We start from the raw sequence: 22,638 nt of genomic DNA on the forward strand, positions 1-22,638 counted from the left end.
CCGAGTAATTAAGCTAAACGTAAACAAACAACCCCTCCATAGGAATTGCATTAGACTATACTTTGCAGGCCCATAACTCTGTGTCTACTAGAGATACGGGGATGTCCTTAGGATATGTTATAGTCCAAATTGTCCCCCATCTAACCATACTAAAAACTTTGGGCTACGACAAACAGGGACCGAGTACTTAAGCAAAACGTAACGAAACAAACCCCCTCCATAGGAAATGCATTAGACTATACTTTGCAGGCTCGTAACTCTGTTTCTACTGGAGATACGAGGATGTCCTTAGGATTTGTTATAGTCCAAATTGTCCCCCATCTAACCATACTAAAAACATTGAGCTACGACAAACAGGGGCCGAGATATTAAGCAAAATGTTCGTCAACTTTGGTATCGTCTCACTTATTTTTATTATGTTACTTATGATTTTTGCACTAAATTATGGAGGCTCATAACTCTTGTTCTACAAGAGATACTGGGATCTCCTTTGGATATGTTATAGTACTCTTTGCTCCCCATACAAGGATACTTTAAACTTGAGGCTACCTCAATATCGTCGTCAACTTATTTTTTGTCTCACTTATTGTTAGAAGGTTACTTTTGATTTTTGAAAATAAACTTTGCAGGCTCGTAACTCTGTTTCTACTGGAGATACGGGGATGTCCTTTGAGTATGTTATAGACCAATTTGTCCCCCATCTAGCCATACTAAGAATTAGGGCTACGACAAACAGTAGTCGAGTAATTAAGCTAATCGTAAACAAACAAACCCCTCCATAGGAAATACATTAGACTAAATTCTGGAGGCTCGTAACTCTAGTTCTACCAGAGATACGGGGATGTAAATAATGTGACCTTGACACAAATGTTCGGATAATTATAAAGGTCTTTGCATGTTCCAAGCAAAAAAAAAAACTTCGCGGTTTCGAACCTGTGGCCTTCCGGGAGTGAGGCGGATGCGATAACCGCTACACTAAAGATATGTTATTATTTTTAATCGAAAGAACAGGGTCAAGTAATTAAGCAATACGTGAACAAACAACCCCCTCCATAGAAAATGCATTAGACTATAATTTGCAGGCTCGTAACTCTGTTTCTACTGGAGATACGGGGATGTCCTTTGAGTATGTTATAGTCCAATTTGTCCCCCATCTAACCATACTAAAAACTTTGGGCTACGACAAACAGGGGCCGAGTACTTAAGCAAAACGTAAAGAAACAACCCCTCCATAGGAAATGCATTAGACTATACTTTGCAGGCTCGTAACTCTGTTTCTACTGGAGATACGGGGATGTCCTTTGAGTATGTTATAGTCCAATTTGTCCCCCATCTAACCATACTAAAAACTTTGGGCTACGACAAACAGGGGCCGAGTAATTAAGCTAAACGTAAACAAACAACCCCTCCATAGGAAATGCATTAGACTATACTTTGCAGGCCCATAACTCTGTGTCTACTAGAGATACGGGGATGTCCTTAGGATATGTTATAGTCCAATTTGTCCCCCATCTAACCATAATAAAAACTTTGGGCTACGACAAACAGGGCCGAGTACTTAAGCAAAACGTAAAGAAACAACCCCTCCATAGGAAATGCATTAGACTATATTTTGCAGGCTCGTAACTCTGTTTCTACTGGAGATACGGGGATGTCCTTTGAGTATGTTATTGTCCAATTTGTCCCCCATCTAACCATACTAAAAACATTGAGCTACGACAAACAGGGGCCGAGTAATTAAGCTAAACGTAAACAAACAACCCCTCCATAGGAATTGCATTAGACTATACTTTGCAGGCCCATAACTCTGTGTCTACTATAGATACGGGGATGTCCTTAGGATATGTTATAGTCCAAATTGTCCCCCATCTAACCATACTAAAAACTTTGGGCTACGACAAACAGGGACCGAGTACTTAAGCAAAACGTAACGAAACAAACCCCCTCCATAGGAAATGCATTAGACTATACTTTGCAGGCTCGTAACTCTGTTTCTACTGGAGATACGAGGATGTCCTTAGGATTTGTTATAGTCCAAATTGTCCCCCATCTAACCATACTAAAAACATTGAGCTACGACAAACAGGGGCCGAGATATTAAGCAAAATGTTCGTCAACTTTGGTATCGTCTCACTTATTTTTATTATGTTACTTATGATTTTTGCACTAAATTATGGAGGCTCATAACTCTTGTTCTACAAGAGATACTGGGATCTCCTTTGGATATGTTATAGTACTCTTTGCTCCCCATACAAGGATACTTTAAACTTGAGGCTACCTCAATATCGTCGTCAACTTATTTTTTGTCTCACTTATTGTTAGAAGGTTACTTTTGATTTTTGAAAATAAACTTTGCAGGCTCGTAACTCTGTTTCTACTGGAGATACGGGGATGTCCTTTGAGTATGTTATAGACCAATTTGTCCCCCATCTAGCCATACTAAGAATTAGGGCTACGACAAACAGTAGTCGAGTAATTAAGCTAATCGTAAACAAACAAACCCCTCCATAGGAAATACATTAGACTAAATTCTGGAGGCTCGTAACTCTAGTTCTACCAGAGATACGGGGATGTAAATAATGTGACCTTGACACAAATGTTCGGATAATTATAAAGGTCTTTGCATGTTCCAAGCAAAAAAAAAAACTTCGCGGTTTCGAACCTGTGGCCTTCCGGGAGTGAGGCGGATGCGATAACCGCTACACTAAAGATATGTTATTATTTTTAATCGAAAGAACAGGGTCAAGTAATTAAGCAATACGTGAACAAACAACCCCCTCCATAGAAAATGCATTAGACTATACTTTGCAGGCTCGTAACTCTGTTTCTACTGGAGATACGGGGATGTCCTTTGAGTATGTTATAGTCCAATTTGTCCCCCATCTAACCATACTAAAAACTTTGGGCTACGACAAACAGGGGCCGAGTACTTAAGCAAAACGTAAAGAAACAACCCCTCCATAGGAAATGCATTAGACTATACTTTGCAGGCTCGTAACTCTGTTTCTACTGGAGATACGGGGATGTCCTTTGAGTATGTTATAGTTCAATTTGTCCCCCATCTAACCATACTAAAAACATTGAGCTACGACAAACAGGGGCCGAGTACTTAAGCTAAACGTAAACAAACAACCCCTCCATAGGAAATGCATTAGACTATACTTTGCAGGCCCATAACTTTGTGTCTACTAGAGATACGGGGATGTCCTTAGTATATGTTATAGTCCAATTTGTCCCCCATCTAACCATACTAAAAACTTTGGGCTACGACAAACAGGGGCCGAGTACTTAAGCAAAACGTAAAGAAACAACCCCTCCATAGGAAATGCATTAGACTATACTTTGCAGGCTCGTAACTCTGTTTGTACCTGAGATACGGGGATGTCCTTTGAGTATGTTATAGTTCAATTTGTCCCCCATCTAACCATACTAAAAACATTGAGCTACGACAAACAGGGGCCGAGTACTTAAGCAAAACGTAAACAAACAACCCCTCCATAGGAAATGCATTAGACTATACTTTGCAGGCCCATAACTCTGTGTCTACTAGAGATACGGTGATGTCCTTAGGATATGTTATAGTCCAAATTGTCCCCCTTCTAACCATACTAAAAACGTTGGGCTACGACAAACAGGGGCCGAGTACTTAAGCAAAACGTAACGAAACAAACCCCCTCCATAGGAAATGCATTAGACTATACTTTGCAGGCTCGTAACTCTGTTTCTACTGGAGATACGAGGATGTCCTTAGGTTATGTTATAGTCCTAATTGTCCCCCATCTAACCATACTAAAAACTTTGGGCTACGATAAACAGGGGCCGAGTTTACTAAGCTAAACGTAAACAAACAACCCCTCCATAGGAAATGCATTAGACTATACTTTGCAGGCTCGTAACTCTGTTTCTACTGGAGATACGGGGATGTCCTTTGAGTATGTTTTAGTCCAATTTGTCCCCCATCTAACCATACTAAAAACAGTGAGCTACGACAAACAGGGGCCGAGATATTAAGCAAAATGTTCGTCAACTTTGGTATCGTCTCACTTATTTTTATTATGTTACTTATGATTTTTGCACTAAATTATGGAGGCTCATAACTCTTGTTCTACAAGAGATACTGGGATCTCCTTTGGATATGTTATAGTACTCTTTGCTCCCCATACAAGGATACTTTAAACTTGAGGCTACCTCAATATCGTCGTCAACTTATTTTTTGTCTCACTTATTGTTAGAAGGTTACTTTTGATTTTTGAAAATAAACTTTGCAAGCTCGTAACTCTGTTTCTACTGGAGATACGGGGATGTCCTTTGAGTATGTTATAGACCAATTTGTCCCCCATCTAGCCATACTAAGAATTAGGGCTACGACAAACAGTAGTCGAGTAATTAAGCTAATCGTAAACAAACAAACCCCTCCATAGGAAATACATTAGACTAAATTCTGGAGGCTCGTAACTCTAGTTCTACCAGAGATACGGGGATGTAAATAATGTGACCTTGACACAAATGTTCGGATAATTATAAAGGTCTTTGCATGTTCCAAGCAAAAAAAAAACTTCGCGGTTTCGAACCTGTGGCCTTCCGGGAGTGAGGCGGATGCGATAACCGCTACACTAAAGATATATTATTATTTTTAATCGAAAGAACAGGGTCAAGTAATTAAGCAATACGTGAACAAACAAACCCCTCCATAGAAAATGCATTAGACTATACTTTGCAGGCTCGTAACTCTGTTTCTACTGGAGATACGGGGATGTCCTTTGAGTATGTTATAGTCCAATTTGTCCCCCATCTAACCATACTAAAAACTTTGGGCTACGACAAACAGGGGCCGAGTACTTAAGCAAAACGTAACGAAACAACCCCTCCATAGGAAATGCATTAGACTATATTTTGCAGGCTCGTAACTCTGTTTCTACTGGAGATACGGGGATGTCCTTTGAGTATGTTATAGTTCAATTTGTCCCCCATCTAACCATACTAAAAACATTGAGCTACGACAAACAGGGGCCGAGTACTTAAGCAAAACGTAAACAAACAACCCCTCCATAGGAAATGCATTAGACTATACTTTGCAGGCCCATAACTCTGTGTCTACTAGAGATACGGGGATGTCCTTAGGATATGTTATAGTCCAATTTGTCCCCCATCTAACCATAATAAAAACTTTGGGCTACGACAAACAGGGCCGAGTACTTAAGCAAAACGTAAAGAAACAACCCCTCCATAGGAAATGCATTAGACTATACTTTGCAGGCTCGTAACTCTGTTTCTACTGGAGATACGGGGATGTCCTTTGAGTATGTTATTGTCCAATTTGTCCCCCATCTAACCATACCAAAAACATTGAGCTACGACAAACAGGGGCCGAGTAATTAAGCTAAACGTAAACAAACAACCCCTCCATAGGAATTGCATTAGACTATACTTTGCAGGCCCATAACTCTGTGTCTACTAGAGATACGGGGATGTCCTTAGGATATGTTATAGTCCAAATTGTCCCCCATCTAACCATACTAAAAACTTTGGGCTACGACAAACAGGGACCGAGTACTTAAGCAAAACGTAACGAAACAAACCCCCTCCATAGGAAATGCATTAGACTATACTTTGCAGGCTCGTAACTCTGTTTCTACTGGAGATACGAGGATGTCCTTAGGATATGTTATAGTCCAAATTGTCCCCCATCTAACCATACTAAAAACATTGAGCTACGACAAACAGGGGCCGAGATATTAAGCAAAATGTTCGTCAACTTTGGTATCGTCTCACTTATTTTTATTATGTTACTTATGATTTTTGCACTCAATTATGGAGGCTCATAACTCTTGTTCTACAAGAGATACTGGGATCTCCTTTGGATATGTTATAGTACTCTTTGCTCCCCATACAAGGATACTTTAAACTTGAGGCTACCTCAATATCGTCGTCAACTTATTTTTTGTCTCACTTATTGTTAGAAGGTTACTTTTGATTTTTGAAAATAAACTTTGCAGGCTCGTAACTCTGTTTCTACTGGAGATACGGGGATGTCCTTTGAGTATGTTATAGACCAATTTGTCCCCCATCTAGCCATACTAAGAATTAGGGCTACGACAAACAGTAGTCGAGTAATTAAGCTAATCGTAAACAAACAAACCCCTCCATAGGAAATACATTAGACTAAATTCTGGAAGCTCGTAACTCTAGTTCTACCAGAGATACGGGGATGTAAATAATGTGACCTTGACACAAATGTTCGGATAATTATAAAGGTCTTTGCATGTTCCAAGCAAAAAAAAAAACTTCGCGGTTTCGAACCTGTGGCCTTCCGGGAGTGAGGCGGATGCGATAACCGCTACACTAAAGATATGTTATTATTTTTAATCGAAAGAACAGGGTCAAGTAATTAAGCAACACGTGAACAAACAACCCCCTCCATAGAAAATGCATTAGACTATACTTTGCAGGCTCGTAACTCTGCTCTAACGACTGAGCTTCCCCACGAATCGGTGGCGACCGCGATTGAGTTTCCCCACGCCTCGGTGAAGACCGCGAATGAGAATATTGTAACACTAAAATAAGCCTGGCTGTGATTTACCCTTTTTCCCCTGGCTGGTTTACCCCACGCGCCATAGGCGAGAGGAAAAATCTTCGTGGGGCCCACGTGACCCCAGCCCGAAAAAGTTTACGAGGGGACAGAGGAGGGACGAGAGAGTCAGAAGATCTCTAGAGGTCGAACGAGTAACAAGGCGAGCGAGGCGACAGAGCCCCTGCGGGAACGCGTTTACGCGTTCGATAAATACTTTAACTTGGTTCGGTTGAAAAACTTAAATAAGCGCGGGAAATTATATGGCCGTATGAGATATAACAATAAACTCTTACGCGAGACGCGCCGTTAATGAAATGAAGAACAAGAAAGATACAAGAAACCCACCGGAGTCCGAAGCCACGAAAAGGCTACAACTGTGAGTGACAAAGAACTTAATATTAAGGGGTAAACAGCCAGGCTCCCAAAACTTAACTTAATGTTTAATCTTATCCGTAATTAATATGTTTTATGATAATAAATTGTTTACATTGATTGATTTCTACCAGAGTCGAACCTGCCTTAGAATTTACTTTAGCTATAAGCACTAATGAGTACATTTATTTATTACTAAACTTTAACTTAACTAAATGAAATAGAAAGCAGTAGGAAAAATGTCTCATTTTGGGGGTCCGTGTCCGTGATTATAAAAAGACTCTCCCAGAAGTAAATTAGTGTAAACTTAGTCATGCCCCATTTCGATCAGATATTGATCAAAAATTACAAAGTGATTGTTCATCGTCGTGGTATTAAGTCCATGACTATTTTAAGGTTACAAAAAGTAACCACAAGCTTAGTATGAAAACTTAAGATTTAAATACTGTTTACTCTCGATTAACTGATCCACCTAGAATTTTTGAGGTTACGCATTTCCTTTGGGTAAGGGTGTGGCGGTGCAATTAAGTTAATCGTAGAGTTCCATTATTTTTTCGTGCCCAAAGAGGTATTAGTCTTTTTCAATACAAAATTTTGAGGGTCAAATTTTAATTATTGTTGATTTCTGTTTATTGCTTAAAATTTTTGAGGGTCAAAATTTTAGCTACTATTATTATTAAAACCACCTGGGTCATTTTTTTATTCTAAATTTGAAAGAAAGTTTTCTAAGAAAACTATCCCCATTGAGTTCGTTTTGGAATTTCTCCAAATTTTCGCTTATTCACGCTCTATTGTATATTGATTATTGTGTTTTCGTGGGTAAAGAGGTAGAAGCTTAGGATTAACCTATGAACTTTAGGCCCATTCACGACACCTGCCTCCCCCATTTCAGTCGACAAACCAGTTGCGACACTTGTTTTCGAAAGCTTAAGAATTTTGAGAGAAACGAGCGTGCAGAACGCCGTAAATCCCCTCTACCCCCTATGGTGAAGCGTAAGGTAACTTTAAAAACAAGAATTCCAAAGATTTCTCGTACAATGGCATCGAGTATGAAGTCACCTGGTTCAGGGAATTCCCCAGTAGCGCAAGGCGTTAATAGTTCATCCACTACCTCGATTGCCAGTAACCCACCTGCTTCTCCAAATTTCAATACTAACGTTTCTACAGGTAGTAACCCTTTGTTAGTTTTGGGTGTGAACAGCCCCTTGCCTCCATGTACAATGGCGAACGCTTCCACAGTGGCGCCAATTTTAGTTCATCCCACCTTGGTAAACACGACCTCGAGCTTAGCCGCTAATACAAGTACTGTACCTACTGTAGCTTCCCCAATGGTTAGTGTTCAACAACTACAACCTATTGTTTCCAATACAGCTACCCAACAGACTCCTGCTAATGATCCTATGATGTTAGCTATACAACAGCAAATGCAAGCTCTCATGCAACAGGTCGCGTTTTTAACCAATCAATTAGCTGCTGCACAGCAAGCTGGCCAATTAGCGGTCCCAATTAATACGTCAGGTCCCAACCAAGTGAACCTGCCCGTTACAACAAATGTTGTAACAAACCCAACTACTCCTGTAGTTCCGATAATTAACCCTACTCTACCACCCCAGGTACCAGTAGTGAATCCTTTTTCTGGTGTAAACAATGCATCAATTAATAATAACGTACGAGCACAAACGCCATTTCCCTTTAGTGCGTCACTACCAGGTTCCAGTATCGGTTCCGCCCCTTCGATTCCTATGTTAGGCTCGAATTCAGTGCATAGTCAGGGTGGCTTGCCCACATCGTGGGTTCCCTCGGTTCAACTACCGACTTTTTCAGGTGCAACAACGGGTTTAGGAGTCAAAGACTTTTTAACAAAGGCCCGTCAGATCCTTGTAAGCAGGGATTGCCCCGAAGACATTTTTGTTAAGCGATGGATACCCAGCATGCTCTCGGGATCCGCTTTCGAGTGGTTTGAAACCCAAAATTCATTTCGAAACTTCTCAGATTTTTCCAACGCTCTTAAAGCGGAATACGAATTAGAAACTGACGACGACTACATTTATGAACAAATAGATAGGCGATCTCAAAAGTCAGGAGAAAGTCCAGCCAATTACGGTGAGGCTATATTAACCCTCATTAGAAAATTATCCGAGCCCCCATCCGATAGGGAGCAAGTACGGTTGGTTCGTAAAGGTTTGGACCCAGAAACGAAGAAATTATTGTCCACAAATTCCTATAGCCGCCCCAGAGAATTAATTAGTGATGCTACCAAAGTGGCGCACGCATCTCATGACCCAGCCCCTAGTTCATCCCGTAATAAAACTTCCATGGGTAGTGGGTCTCGCACGTTTAAGCCTGATGTGGTTTGCATGAATTGTGGAAGACGGGGACATTATCAATTCCATTGTACTCAACCCGTCCAGCCTCCACCTTCTAGGTCCCTTAATCCACAGGCAACTCCTTTTTCCCCTGTTTGTACAGGATGCGGAGAAAGAGGTCACATTAAACCACGATGCACAAATAAATCGCGGAATAGTGCTCAGGGAAACTCAAAAACCGGAGGGGGAAACGCGGGCGCCCCAGCCGGAAATCAGCATTAACCCCCGCTCTTAACCATGTGACTAGTGAGACCATAGAATCTCCACAATTGGCTTGGATTTCTTTGTCCGTTGGTGATGGGAATTGCATGGCATTAGTTGATCCAGGATCATCATTTACTTTAATCGATGATAGCTTCAAAAATAAACTTGACGTTATTTCAAATACTCGTCGACGACACAGGATTGGTATTAAATTAGCCAATAAGGCGCGTTTAACTTCAACTGGATCGGCTATGGCCAATATTACGTTACCGGGGAGGGAGAAATCCAACCAAGTTCACTTTGTGAAAAACTTAGTTTATCCCGTTATTTTAGGAATGGATTTAATCCAACAGTGTGTGATGGTAATTAATTTTAAATCAATGAAATTTTGGTATAGCGATAAGCCCGATCAAATTTATAGTTTTAGCACTAGTTATGAATCTAGTGAACAGGTTCAAATAGAACCGACCTTATGCAATATTGAAATAGATGAAGACGACTTAAAGCTTGCGTTATCTTTGGCGAAGGTTTCCCCCGCTCAGAAAACCCAATTAGAAACTTTAGTTCAAAATTACAAAATGTTGTTTGCCACCACGCCAGGACGCACGAATACCGCTAGCCATTACATAGATACGGGGACGCCAAACCTGTCAGTCGCGCCCCCTATAGGTATTCACCCTTTAAAAAGGCACAAGTCGATGAGATTATTTACGATATGATATCCCAGGATCTTATTGAACCCTGCACAAGCCCTTGGGGGGCTCCAACCATTTTAGTAGCAAAGAAACCCGACGAATCCGCTGAGGGAGTTAAGAAAGAAGTCGCACCTCGATTATGTGTCGACTATAGAGGTTTAAATGACGTAACAGTCAAAGATTCTTACCCATTACCTAGAATCGACGATATTTTGGAGTCAATAAGGCAACCAAAATTTATTACGTCACTAGATCTGAAAGCCGGCTATTGGCAAGTGCCATTAGACCCTTCTAGCCAAGATAAAGCAGCCTTTGTGACACACCGAGGCTTATATCGCCCAAAAGTATTAATGTTTGGGTTATGTAACGCGCCAAGCACCTTCCAGCGCATGATAGACAGACTTTTCGCCCCACTAAAGGATGAAGGTGTTACGGCCTATTTAGATGATTTAGTTATAATCTCAAGTAGCTTCGAAAACCATCTCGAAACCCTAGAAAATGTATTTAGTACCCTGCTAGAAGCGGGTTTAACAATTAAAGCCAGTAAGACGAAATTCTGTGCAACTGAAACTAAATTATTAGGGCATATTGTAGGAGAGGATGGCATTAAGGTAGACCCTGACAAGACTAACTCCATAAGTAATCTACCTCCGCCGACTACTGTCAAAACTCTCCGGTCATTCTTAGGAATGGCCGGCTATTATCGACGATTTATCAAAGGTTTCGCAGCCCTGGCTTCCCCGTTAACAGCGCTATTACATAAAGATGTCCCATGGACATGGGGGGGGAAGCTCAAGACAATGCGTTTGAAAAATTAAAGTCCGCTTTAATTTCGGCACCAATATTAGCTGCCCCTGACTTCTCCCAGCCCTTCTTAGTGGAGTGTGACGCGTCTACTACCGGCCTTGGGGCGGTATTGTTACAAAAACGCCACGGTAAACGTCATGTTATCCAATATTTTAGCCACACCTTATCCGATACGGAAAGGAAGTACTGCACGACCGAACGAGAAGCTATGGCAGTTGTCTACGCACTAAATAAGTTTCGCCCCTATCTCGAGGGTGTACATTTCGAAATTTACACTGACCACTCCGCTCTCGTATGGTTATTAAAAACCCCCGACCCTACGGGAAAATACGCACGATGGTACGCTCAAATTCAGGCGTTTGATTTTCGCGTCCATCACATACCGGGAGACAAAAATGTCTTGGCTGATGCCTTATCCAGGTTACCTCAGACCCCGGAAGTTGAACAGGTCACGAGTTCGGTGCCCACCCCCGAAAGTGGTGTATTGGCCGTGGCTTCCGCATTACCAGCTGAGCCCGTAGAATTCTCCGCCGAACTGGTCAAAAGCGAACAACAGAAAGACGAACGATTATCCGTCTTCATTAATAGTTTGCAGGCAAATAACCCGAAACCCCCTTCATCCAAGAAAGATGAAGCAATTTTAAATAAATGCACAATGATTGACGGTGTTTTGCATCGCCTCCCAAGCCAGCTGGCCCCAAAAGACGAGAACTACAAAATTTGGGTTCCAGAAACGTTACACCCCACCGTTTTAAAATTATCTCATGATATACGTGTGTCTGGTCACTTGGGAAATCTGAAAACTTTGCGACGCATGCGCGAGCGCTTTATATGGGATGGGATGACACGGGACGAAAAAGAGTACGTTAAAACCTGTGATGCTTGCCAAAAGCATAAACCTATGCAACAAGCCCCAGCCGGACTTATGAAGTCCGCAACCTTGACAGATCCATGGACAGTGATATCCATTGATTTGAAAGGCCCGTACACCATAAGTAAACGCGGTTTCACCCAACTGTTAGTAGTCACTGATACAATGACAAAATGGGTAGAAATCTTTCCCCTGCGTCGTGCCACTACGAAAGCCGTAGTTAATATCCTGGTCGACCAAGTCTTTACGAGGTTTGGCCTTCCACGTACCATAATATCAGATAATGGTAGACAATTTGTAGGAAAGATAATGAGGGATACTTGCAAATTATTAGGTGTACGTAATAGGTTTACTTCTTATTATTCCCCCCAGTCAAATCAGACTGAAAGAGTCAATAGGACTTTGTCCACTCTAATCGCAACATATGTTGGGGAAAATCACAGAGATTGGGACGTTGGTATATCTCAATACGCCATGGCGTTAAGAACCGCTCATCACGAGTCAACTGGTTTCAGTCCAGCTTTCTTAAATTTCGGTCGTGAGCTCCGTACCCCGGCAGACATTAGCACGGCAGCCTCTACTGAGGACGAAATAGATCCCAATAAGCTAAACTCCTACACTCTTTCCCTCAAGGACACCATTGACGGTGCCCTAGCCCAAGCTCGAGTAAATATTGAAACTCAGCAGCAACGTCAGGCAAAATATTACAATAATCATCATCGCGATGTTGAATTTAATGTGGGAGATACTGTTCTAAGACGAACTCATTTCCTATCTAACGCTGGGGCCAACTTTTCTAAAAAGTTGGCACCCATTAGTGAAGGTCCCTATATTATTGCTCAAAAATTATCCCCTTTGACATATAGACTCAAGGGCACAAAAGGTAATCGAATTTTTAAGGGGACTTATCATATCAGAGACCTTAAGTCTTATAGTGAGCGAAATGCCACTGAAATTTCTGGGCCCCAGTCTGTCGAGAGTACTAGTTCCGAGATTGACCCTAGTGAGGTGATATCACCCATAGACGACGAACGTTCTGCCGACGTCACGCAAAACGAAAGTGCGAGTAGCGTAATTAGTGAGGATGAGTCTTCGGACAATGTTACTGATGATGAACAATCAACCCCTAACTTACGTAGCCTTCGGCCCCGTGACCCTACTACTGGTAGGGCCATTTGTTAAAATGTTATATTTTGATGTCTGGGAGAGGGTCTCCTACGGACCTTCATGTCATTTTTTTTATGACCATAGTGTAAAATTGCGCAATGTATATAGATGTTAGTTTTAATTTGCATTAAGTAACTTAACGGTTAAAATGTTTAATTGTCTCTATTTTGAAAATATTTTCCTTGTTTTAATTTTTTTGGATTTAATTAACATAATTTTTTAATTTTTAACGTAATTTTTGTTGTATTTAATTAACAAAATTTTTATTTTACGCTTGTTTTACTTCGTTAGTAGTTATTTTAATCTATTTATGAACCGTTTTCACTTTCACATCGGAGTAGCTAACCGTTGTGTTCTGTTTTGTAACTGTTCTTAACTTAGTGCAGGATTTCGACTAGTTTTTTTTTTGTTGTTACCATTTTGTTTTGCTGGTACAATTTTTTTTCTGTTCTATCTTTTATTTCTTACTGGATTATCATACTTTTGTTGAGCGGGGACGCTCAAAATTAAGTCGGGAGGAGTTGTAACACTAAAATAAGCCTGGCTGTGATTTACCCTTTTTCCCCTGGCTGGTTTACCCCACGCGCCATAGGCGAGAGGAAAAATCTTCGTGGGGCCCACGTGACCCCAGCCCGAAAAAGTTTACGAGGGGACAGAGGAGGGACGAGAGAGTCAGAAGATCTCTAGAGGTCGAACGAGTAACAAGGCGAGCGAGGCGACAGAGCCCCTGCGGGAACGCGTTTACGCGTTCGATAAATACTTTAACTCGGTTCGGTTGAAAAACTTAAATAAGCGCGGGAAATTATATGGCCGTATGAGATATAACAATAAACTCTTACGCGAGACGCGCCGTTAATGAAATGAAGAACAAGAAAGATACAAGAAACCCACCGGAGTCCGAAGCCACGAAAAGGCTACAACTGTGAGTGACAAAGAACTTAATATTAAGGGGTAAACAGCCAGGCTCCCAAAACTTAACTTAATGTTTAATCTTATCCGTAATTAATATGTTTTATGATAATAAATTGTTTACATTGATTGATTTCTACCAGAGTCGAACCTGCCTTAGAATTTACTTTAGCTATAAGCACTAATGAGTACATTTATTTATTACTAAACTTTAACTTAACTAAATGAAATAGAAAGCAGTAGGAAAAATGTCTCAATATCTACGCCTCGGTGAAGACCGCGAATGAGACTCCCTTAGTCTCGGTGATAAACGCGATTGAGAATCCCTTAGTCTCGGTGATGACGGCGATTGAGACTTCCTACGCCTGCGTGGCGGTGACTGAGACTCCCTACGCCTTCTTGGCGGTGACTTAGACTCCCTACGCCTTCTTGGCGGTGACTTAGACTCCCTACGCCTTCTTGGCGGTGACTTAGACTCCCTACGCCTTCTTGGCGGTGACTTAGACTCCCTACGCCTTCTTGGCGGTGACTTAGACTCCCTACGCCTTCTTGGCGGTGACTTAGACTCCCTACGCCTTCTTGGCGGTGACTTAGACTCCCTACGCCTTCTTGGCGGTGACTTAGACTCCCTACGCCTTCTTGGCGGTGACTTAGACTCCCTACGCCTTCTTGGCGGTGACTGAGATTCTCCACGCCTTGGTGGCGGTGATTGAGATTCCCCACGCCTTGGTGGCGGTGACTGAGATTGCCTACGCCTTGGTGGCGGTGACTGAGATTGCCTACGCCTTGGTGGCGGTGACTGAGATTCCCTGCGCCTTGGTAGCGGTGACTGAGATTCCCTGCGCGTTGGTAGCGGTGACTGAGATTCCCTGCGCGTTGGTAGCGGTGACTGAGATTCCCTGCGCGTTGGTAGCGGTGACTGAGATTCTATACGCCTCTGCATGAGTTAATAATATGTTAGCTCCCAATAAGTTACTTAGGCTCCATAGGCGTAATGTATCCAGCGATTTCTTCTCATTTCGCCCGCGCAGGAAAAAAATCCGAATGTTGCGCTCTCTCTTGTCGAAAAAAAAATCCCGCTCGTACGGCTCCTCGGCCTCGAGTCGTCGGCTGCTTTTTCACCAAGGGAGTGTTTTAGTCGTGAATGTTTGTTTATGTTTTAACAATTTAACATTATATCATGGCGTTTGTGTCAGTAATGAGACAAAAAATGCAGTAACTCAATGCAATTTGCCGATATTGATAAAGAATGCTAAAGATATGAGTTGTTATTGTGACTTGAAAGCAGAAAATAATACAACTGAGCTAAATCCAATCCACTGATCTCTTAACTTTTTTCTTAACCGAGGCTACTGAGCGAAATATTCGGCTGCTTAAATAGCTCCTATATCATGGGCTAGCTTCCACTACACGCGCTTCCGGGGAAAAACCGGAAAGAAGAGTAAATAAGATTTTCGATCGCGTGGCGGCCGCAGAGCGTCGCATATAATTGGGAAACCGGGGGTGCGGGAGAAAACGCTGGAGTATAAACATGAATTGCCTGAGTAACTTATAGGGAGCTAATATATTATTAACTCATGGCCTCTGTGATGATGGTTTTTCTGAACGCCTTTTCGAAAGTTGACTTTCTTTACAATACGTTGATGATATATTGTCCGATATCCTTGGTGAAGGGATCGCTTGATCTCTCCTTTGACTTTTTGTTACGTCCAGCGAAAAGTGGTTTTTTGGAATTGAGACTTCATTATTGTAAGATGTTTTCTCTGGTTCCCTAGACTCGGTGATACAGGTCTTTCCTGAGGCGCTGGCGATTTCTGCACTAACAGTGGGGATGGGGTTTCCATAGGCATCAGTGATTCCATATTAGCAGATACAGATGGGAATAAAATTTTATCAGTTTTTTTATGCTTTGAAGCTTCCAAGTTTGAGGGAAGTTTTGGAGCTGGAGGAAGAGAAGGTTTCTTGCTCTTCTTTTTCCCATAGTTCACTGGAGGATAGATTTAAAGAAAAAAGGGTATGATATTTTTGTCATTAACTCTTATATGGAAGTAGATAGCTTTCCAATTTTTTGAAGTCAAAATACATGGGGGAAAAAGACTCAAACCGAACCATCCACCTTCAAAGCGAGGTTTCTATTCCCTTTAATAATGTCTGAACACTTACTAGCTGGTAATGATACTGTCGAAGGGCTTGATTTATTCTTCTTCCTAATTTTGCTGGACGTCAGCTTTGATGGTTCATCATCTAATAATAGTTGCCGTTAATTCACACATTGATTTAAAACAAATTAACTTAAGGTCACACCTGTGTCTGAATTTGAACTTTTCCTGTCATTGCTCCGCTTTTCCTTCGCCCCGCGTCTATGGCCCCTTCCGTACGCAACTTCTACTTCGCTATTTAAATCCGATGTCATTTCTGCTTTACTTAATTGCTCTCTAGCCCGGATATATGTCACTATTCAATTGACAGATAATAAATATATCGCCAACAGCTAGATATTACACACTTACTAGTTTTAAATAAAATTTTCCCAGTATATAAAGTCCAGTTCTCTTGGAATGGGGCACATTTCGCTATCATGTTTGTAACATCATGAATTAATGTTTGAGGTGGCCAGTAGCATGACTTTTCATTAGGGCACCAGGAAAGTGGAACCACCTCTACCGTATTCTCAATTTCAAAACTAAATACCACAAACATCTAAAAAACGTTTAAACATCCTTATATTACATCACATCTGATTCATTATTATTTGGGATGGAGAATTATCTAGATCCTTAATTAAAATTACAGCTTAATTGTTATCTTTCATTTTGGAGAGATTATATAAAATAATGAACCTACAATTTAGAAAGAGGTACCTATCTATTATATTGAAGAAGGTACGAGTGTTTAATAGTACTTGTTGAGGTTGCAACCCCATAGTCGTAGAGCATGCAATACAGACGGTGCGACGTCATTTAACATGTTCTTTAAAATAATAATTAAAGACAAATAAAAGAAATTGGAATTTTCCCTTAAAAATAGTTATAAATTAGCTTTAAACTATTATAATGCTACGAGCTGTGAAGTAAAGGAACAATTTTTACGATGTTACCAGTGCTACTGGGGTAAAGGAAACATTTTTTATCCAATGCAGAAAGTGGGTATGTTTTCTCTTCTTTCGAAATTTTTGCTTTAAACATCCCCAAAATTGAAGAACGTAATGGATAATCAAAAATATCATCGAGAAACTTGCAGAGCTTCCCTATGAGCATTATATTTTTTTGCGGTGTTTGATAAATCTCACTAACTTTAATGACATCACCCGTGACCAATTTAAATACACTATCTGAATGTGAAAAAACACAAAACTTTGAGGTTTCAAGTTTTTTGAAAGACCTTGAACCAGGGGGTAACGTAGGGTTATTACTTTTAAACTCCCTTTTAAGGCACGCTTGCTGATCATTATTTTGTTTCAAAAATAATTCACATTCATTGAATCTTTTGAATAGTTGTTGCAAAGGTTTGTTGGGGGAACGCATTTTCTTTTTTAGGAGCTGCAAATGATTTTCGTAAGGAAAAGCACTAAATGAATCCAAAGGACCAAAGCGTTTCACGTCAGATGCTAAGTGAGTCAACGAGTGAATGTTGAGAACCACAAACTCTTTCCCATAAAATTCTGTGCTAGACGACACAAACGTGTCTAATAGCTCACCCGCATAGTCACCATGAGTTTGACTAAGTTCCGGAGACGCCAAAATATATATAGCGCAGGATAAGATTCGGAAGTGTTTTATTACATTTGTGGGTAGAATTCCTTCCCCCAAGATAGGGCCAGTATACAGCAAAAATTGCCTAAACTCCGTTGCTTTCCATCGGTCAATATATTTTAGTGCTCTAGGTTTTCTAGCAAACTCTGAAGGAATATGTTTTCTACATGCTTCTAATCTAGCTGAAAAGTCTAAAATCATTTGGCCACTTAAACGAACAGCATGTCTGCCTTTTTTAACCCAACTATTAAGTATCCTTCTCATTGTCCCTAAACAAACAAGGTGCATATAATCGAGCGGGAACTGGTTCACCATATCCATATTCAAATATTCCAAAGGGGATGGAGGCCCAATTAGATGATGTTCATCGTTTATTTTATTTCTAAAAGATAAGTTTGTTCGTAATGTTATATTTTCTTCAACAACATCAGATTTTAGAAAAACTGTTCGACGTTTATATCGGAACCCCTTAATCGTACATTTATCACAAGAAAAGTAACCAGTATGCCCTTTCGTGTTTTTAACGAATGACCTAGCCGGAGTATCCATAATATAAGGTCCGTTAAGTAAGCAAGGAAATGTTTTATCCCCATATTTGAAACCATTTTCATACAGATCGGTAAGTTCAGCCAAAAAAGGCTCTAAAAATTCGGTTAAAGATCCCGGCTTACTGTTACCACAAAATATCCCCACGGGAAAAATATTTCCAATCGATCCGTCGAAAAATTTGAATACAGATACTAATATTGGCCAAAAGGTTTTGTTAGAACTTTTAAATAAAGGTATGCCGTCTATGTTAACAGAAAATGAAATAGCATTCTGATAATTAGGATGGAAATCCAAAAATCTCATTAAACCTGCCTTGAACCCAATATGCCAATACTCTCCACCAATTACAGCTTTTATACCAGTTACAGACCGTTCTGTATGTAGAAGGGTTCGGCTGTCTTTGGGTAGCTCTACATGACCATGAGATATAAGGATTTTTAATAAACTATTTAACCTTACAGTATCAATGTTATAGGTTAGAGCCCAGTTACGTATGTTCTCAGATATATCTGGTAGAAAATCCTCTAGTATCACTAGAAAAACTATCCATAAACCTATCAAAACCTTCACTTGAGCTATCTGAGACATCGTGATGCGAATCCCTTTCTTCCTCAGATTCATTATTTACATCTAATACATGCGTAGTTGGAGCTGTAAAATTATCATTGGACACATCACTTAATTCGCCGTTAGATTCACCTCTTCCGCAACTTTCTCTTTCCTCGTTTGTGACCCGCTCTAAAACTTGACTTACATAATTGGCTCGCCTTCTACGCATTTGCCTTTTAGATAAACCAAATTCACTATCCTTATCATAATTAATTCCATTTCTCTTGGACTGCCTAGCATCGCTCATACTTAACAAAAGCGATATAAATTAAAGAACTTAAAATTATCGCGGTCCCTATAACACAATGAAAGATCAAAATTTGAACATTACTTTCGCTTCTTGGCAGTTTCACAGATACACCCTGTCCTTGGCAATTTCACAGATACTCGATACACCCTGTAAAAGATAGTTGTTATTTAAACAGAATAAGCTGTCGTTCGAGATTGGGAGTTGCCTATCCTATAGCGTGAAAAAAATTTCCTCGCGCGCAATCTTTATCCATTTAACTATTTCCCCTTCTATTTTTAGAAAAAAAAACCGTTCTTTAAAGGCATAGAGTAATTTCTTTCCCATATACGGCAACGTCATAACCCTCTATCTCTTACCTTAGTGATATCCCCCCTCCCCTTCCCTTCCGGGGGCAAATAGTATTCTCTAGTACAAAGTTGCCCCTAACGTAGGGGATACACAGTTCACTCCCCCTCTCAACCGAAATAACTCTATTTGATTATCTTGCCTGAACCTTTCCTTTAATCTCTCTAACATATACTCTACCCAATCATGTTCAAGATTTAAAATTAATTGAATAATATAATATAAATTTCAAGATTGCTTTTTCAATTTACATTTTAAGCCAATTTGGAGTTATCAGTTAGCACGATTTTCATCTAAGCCTTTGCCTATTTACAGTACGCAACAAGTCTGAGAGGCTGAGTTTGGGAAAACCCCCCTTTTCTAGTGTCCACCTTACACAAAGCTAGGCCTAACCAAAAATAAAAGATTTACATACGTAACGACACGTTACGAAGATCTATGGTACATAATATAATAAATAAACGTTTGCCAATAATAATAATAAGAGAAAAATAATGTAAATACCTGAAATCGTTTCGAACTCCCAGTTGAAAACACTGTTTAACGGCTACGTTCTCCAAAGCTTTGTCTACTAAAGCGCGTCAGTTGTCCGTTCGCCAGAGACGACTAGGATAAAAAGCGCACGATGACGAAATGACTCCGCGCGGCTCGACTCTCCGTTACCGAGATCGCGTTCAGAAACACGAAACTGAAGTTACCGGTGACAAAAAGCACCCTCCTATCTCCATGCTTTGCGACACCACTGTTTGAATTATGCGTGCACTGCTTACTGAACGCGAATGCCTTTTTCACGTGGCCGCGTGGATTAAGGGAAGGGGTTAACCATAGCTGTTTTGGTTTTTTTCCCTGATTTTAAGTCCGTATAAGGATGAGATACCCGCCACCTATAGCTTGTTTCATTTCAATGTTAGAATACTAACTTAATTATTTATCTTATTCGAATTTGTAAATTTATTATGCACTTGGGTACTTTATTTTAAATAAGTCTATAATTAAGTAATTAAATATATAAAAAAACTGGGATTACCTGCCATCTGTCGACAATTTTCAAATTACACGTGGTATACCAGTCTTTCAAATAAATATTTTTTGGTTTCATTTATTACATATTTTAAATTAGCGGGTAATTATTTGCGCACCATCGCAATATAGATTTTCATATTTTTGTATATAAGGTGTAAACGTTACAATATTATTCTCAAAGTAATTTCAAATAATCTTGCAAAAAAATTAATCATATTAACTAAATAAAACATATTATTTATATTTAATATATTATATTTTGCCATGATAGTAATTTATATATAATTACTATCATGGAAAAATAAAAAAAACATAGTGATATCTCGATGATCATAACCAGAATGCTTAAGTTGGTAAGTAGTAAGTTTTAAGGTCGGGATGAAATCATTTTTCTAACAGCATTCGGATTCGAGTCGCAATTATGTCTCTTTCCCAACCCCTCCTCTTTGCCAACTGTGCGACTCCCACCCGACTCGAAACCGACCGGCTTGTGCTACTAGGGTAGAGATATGGGGATGTCCTTAGGATATGTTATAGTCCAAATTGTCCCCCATCTAACCATACTAAAAACTTTGGGCTACGACAAACAGGGGCCGAGTAATTAAGCTAAACGTAAACAAACAACCCCTCCATAGGAAATGCATTAGACTATACTTTGTAGGCCCATAACTCTGTGTCTACTAGAGATACGGGGATGTCCTTAGGATATGTTATAGTCCAATTTGTCCCCCATCTAACCATAATAAAAACTTTGGGCTACGACAAACAGGGCCGAGTACTTAAGCAAAACGTAAAGAAACAACCCCTCCATAGGAAATGCATTAGACTATACTTTGCAGGCTCGTAACTCTGTTTCTGCTGGAGATACGGGGATGTCCTTTGAGTATGTTATAGTTCAATTTGTCCCCCATCTAACCATACTAAAAACATTGAGCTACGACAAACAGGGGCCGAGTACTTAAGCAAAACGTAAACAAACAACCCCTCCGTAGGAAATGCATTAGACTATACTTTGCAGGCCCATAACTCTGTGTCTACTAGAGATACGGTGATGTCCTTAGGATATGTTATAGTCCAAATTGTCCCCCTTTTAACCATACTAAAAACGTTGGGCTACGACAAACAGGGGCCGAGTACTTAAGCAAAACGTAACGAAGCAAACCCCCTCCATAGGAAATGCATTAGACTATACTTTGCAGGCTCGTAACTCTGTTTCTGCTGGAGATACGGGGATGTCCTTTGAGTATGTTATAGTTCAATTTGTCCCCCATTTAACCATACTAAAAACATTGAGCTACGACAAACAGGGGCCGAGTACTTAAGCAAAACGTAAACAAACAACCCCTCCGTAGGAAATGCATTAGACTATACTTTGCAGGCCCATAACTCTGTGTCTACTAGAGATACGAGGATGTCCTTAGGATATGTTATAGTCCAAATTGTCCCCCATCTAACCATACTAAAAACTTTGGGCTACGATAAACAGGGGCCGAGTAATTAAGCTAAACGTAAACAAACAACCCCTCCATAGGAAATGCATTAGACTATACTTTGCAGGCTCGTAACTCTGTTTCTACTGGAGATACGGGGATGTCCTTTGAGTATGTTTTAGTCCAATTTATCCCCCATCTAACCATACTAAAAACAGTGAGCTACGACAAACAGGGGCCGAGATATTAAGCAAAATGTTCGTCAACTTTGGTATCGTCTGACTTATTTTTATTATGTTACTTATGATTTTTGCACTAAATTATGGAGGCTCATAACTCTTGTTCTACAAGAGATACTGGGATCTCCTTTGGATATGTTATAGTACTCTTTGCTCCCCATACAAGGATACTTTAAACTTGAGGCTACCTCAATATCGTCGTCAACTTATTTTTTGTCTCACATATTGTTAGAAGGTTACTTTTGATTTTTGAAAATAAACTTTGCAGGCTCGTAACTCTGTTTCTACTGGAGATACGGGGATGTCCTTTGAGTATGTTATAGACCAATTTGTCCCCCATCTAGCCATACTAAGAATTAGGGCTACGACAAACAGTAGTCGAGTAATTAAGCTAATCGTAAACAAACAAACCCCTCCATAGGAAATACATTAGACTAAATTCTGGAGGCTCGTAACTCTGGTTCTACCAGAGATACGGG

At 40.3% G+C, this 22,638-nt stretch overlaps 1 protein-coding gene across 1 annotated transcript; it reads right to left on the reverse strand.

Annotated features, from left to right (window-relative positions):
- Nucleotides 1-15,558: 15,558 nt before the first annotated feature.
- Nucleotides 15,559-20,103, reverse strand: LOC149698624 (uncharacterized). The gene is made up of 6 exons (XM_089867217.1): nucleotides 19,972-20,103; nucleotides 19,204-19,269; nucleotides 16,473-16,662; nucleotides 16,267-16,416; nucleotides 16,126-16,206; nucleotides 15,559-15,949 (listed from the first exon to the last, which is right to left on the reverse strand). Exons 3-6 carry the CDS (start codon nucleotides 16,660-16,662, stop codon nucleotides 15,666-15,668), a joined length of 705 nt encoding a protein of 234 aa, XP_089723343.1. The 5' UTR covers nucleotides 19,204-19,269; nucleotides 19,972-20,103; the 3' UTR covers nucleotides 15,559-15,665.
- Nucleotides 20,104-22,638: the final 2,535 nt, after the last annotated feature.

The sequence above is a fragment of the Phalangium opilio genome, unplaced genomic scaffold, assembly GCF_054372755.1.
Source record: "Phalangium opilio isolate 3A_F unplaced genomic scaffold, DU_Popi_V2 ptg000019l_1, whole genome shotgun sequence".
Taxonomy (NCBI): domain Eukaryota; kingdom Metazoa; phylum Arthropoda; class Arachnida; order Opiliones; family Phalangiidae; genus Phalangium; species Phalangium opilio.

Excerpts from the sequence above, each read along its gene's own strand:
- LOC149698624 (XM_089867217.1), bottom strand. The coding sequence starts at position 16,662 with ATGTTTGTGGTATTTAGTTTTGAAATTGAGAATACGGTAGAGGTGGTT. Across the intron at positions 16,417-16,472 it reads GAAAATTTTATTTAAAACTA|TGACATATATCCGGGCTAGA; the intron begins GTAAGTGTGTAA and ends TCAATTGAATAG. Across the intron at positions 16,207-16,266 it reads AAGTTCAAATTCAGACACAG|ATGATGAACCATCAAAGCTG; the intron begins GTGTGACCTTAA and ends AACTATTATTAG.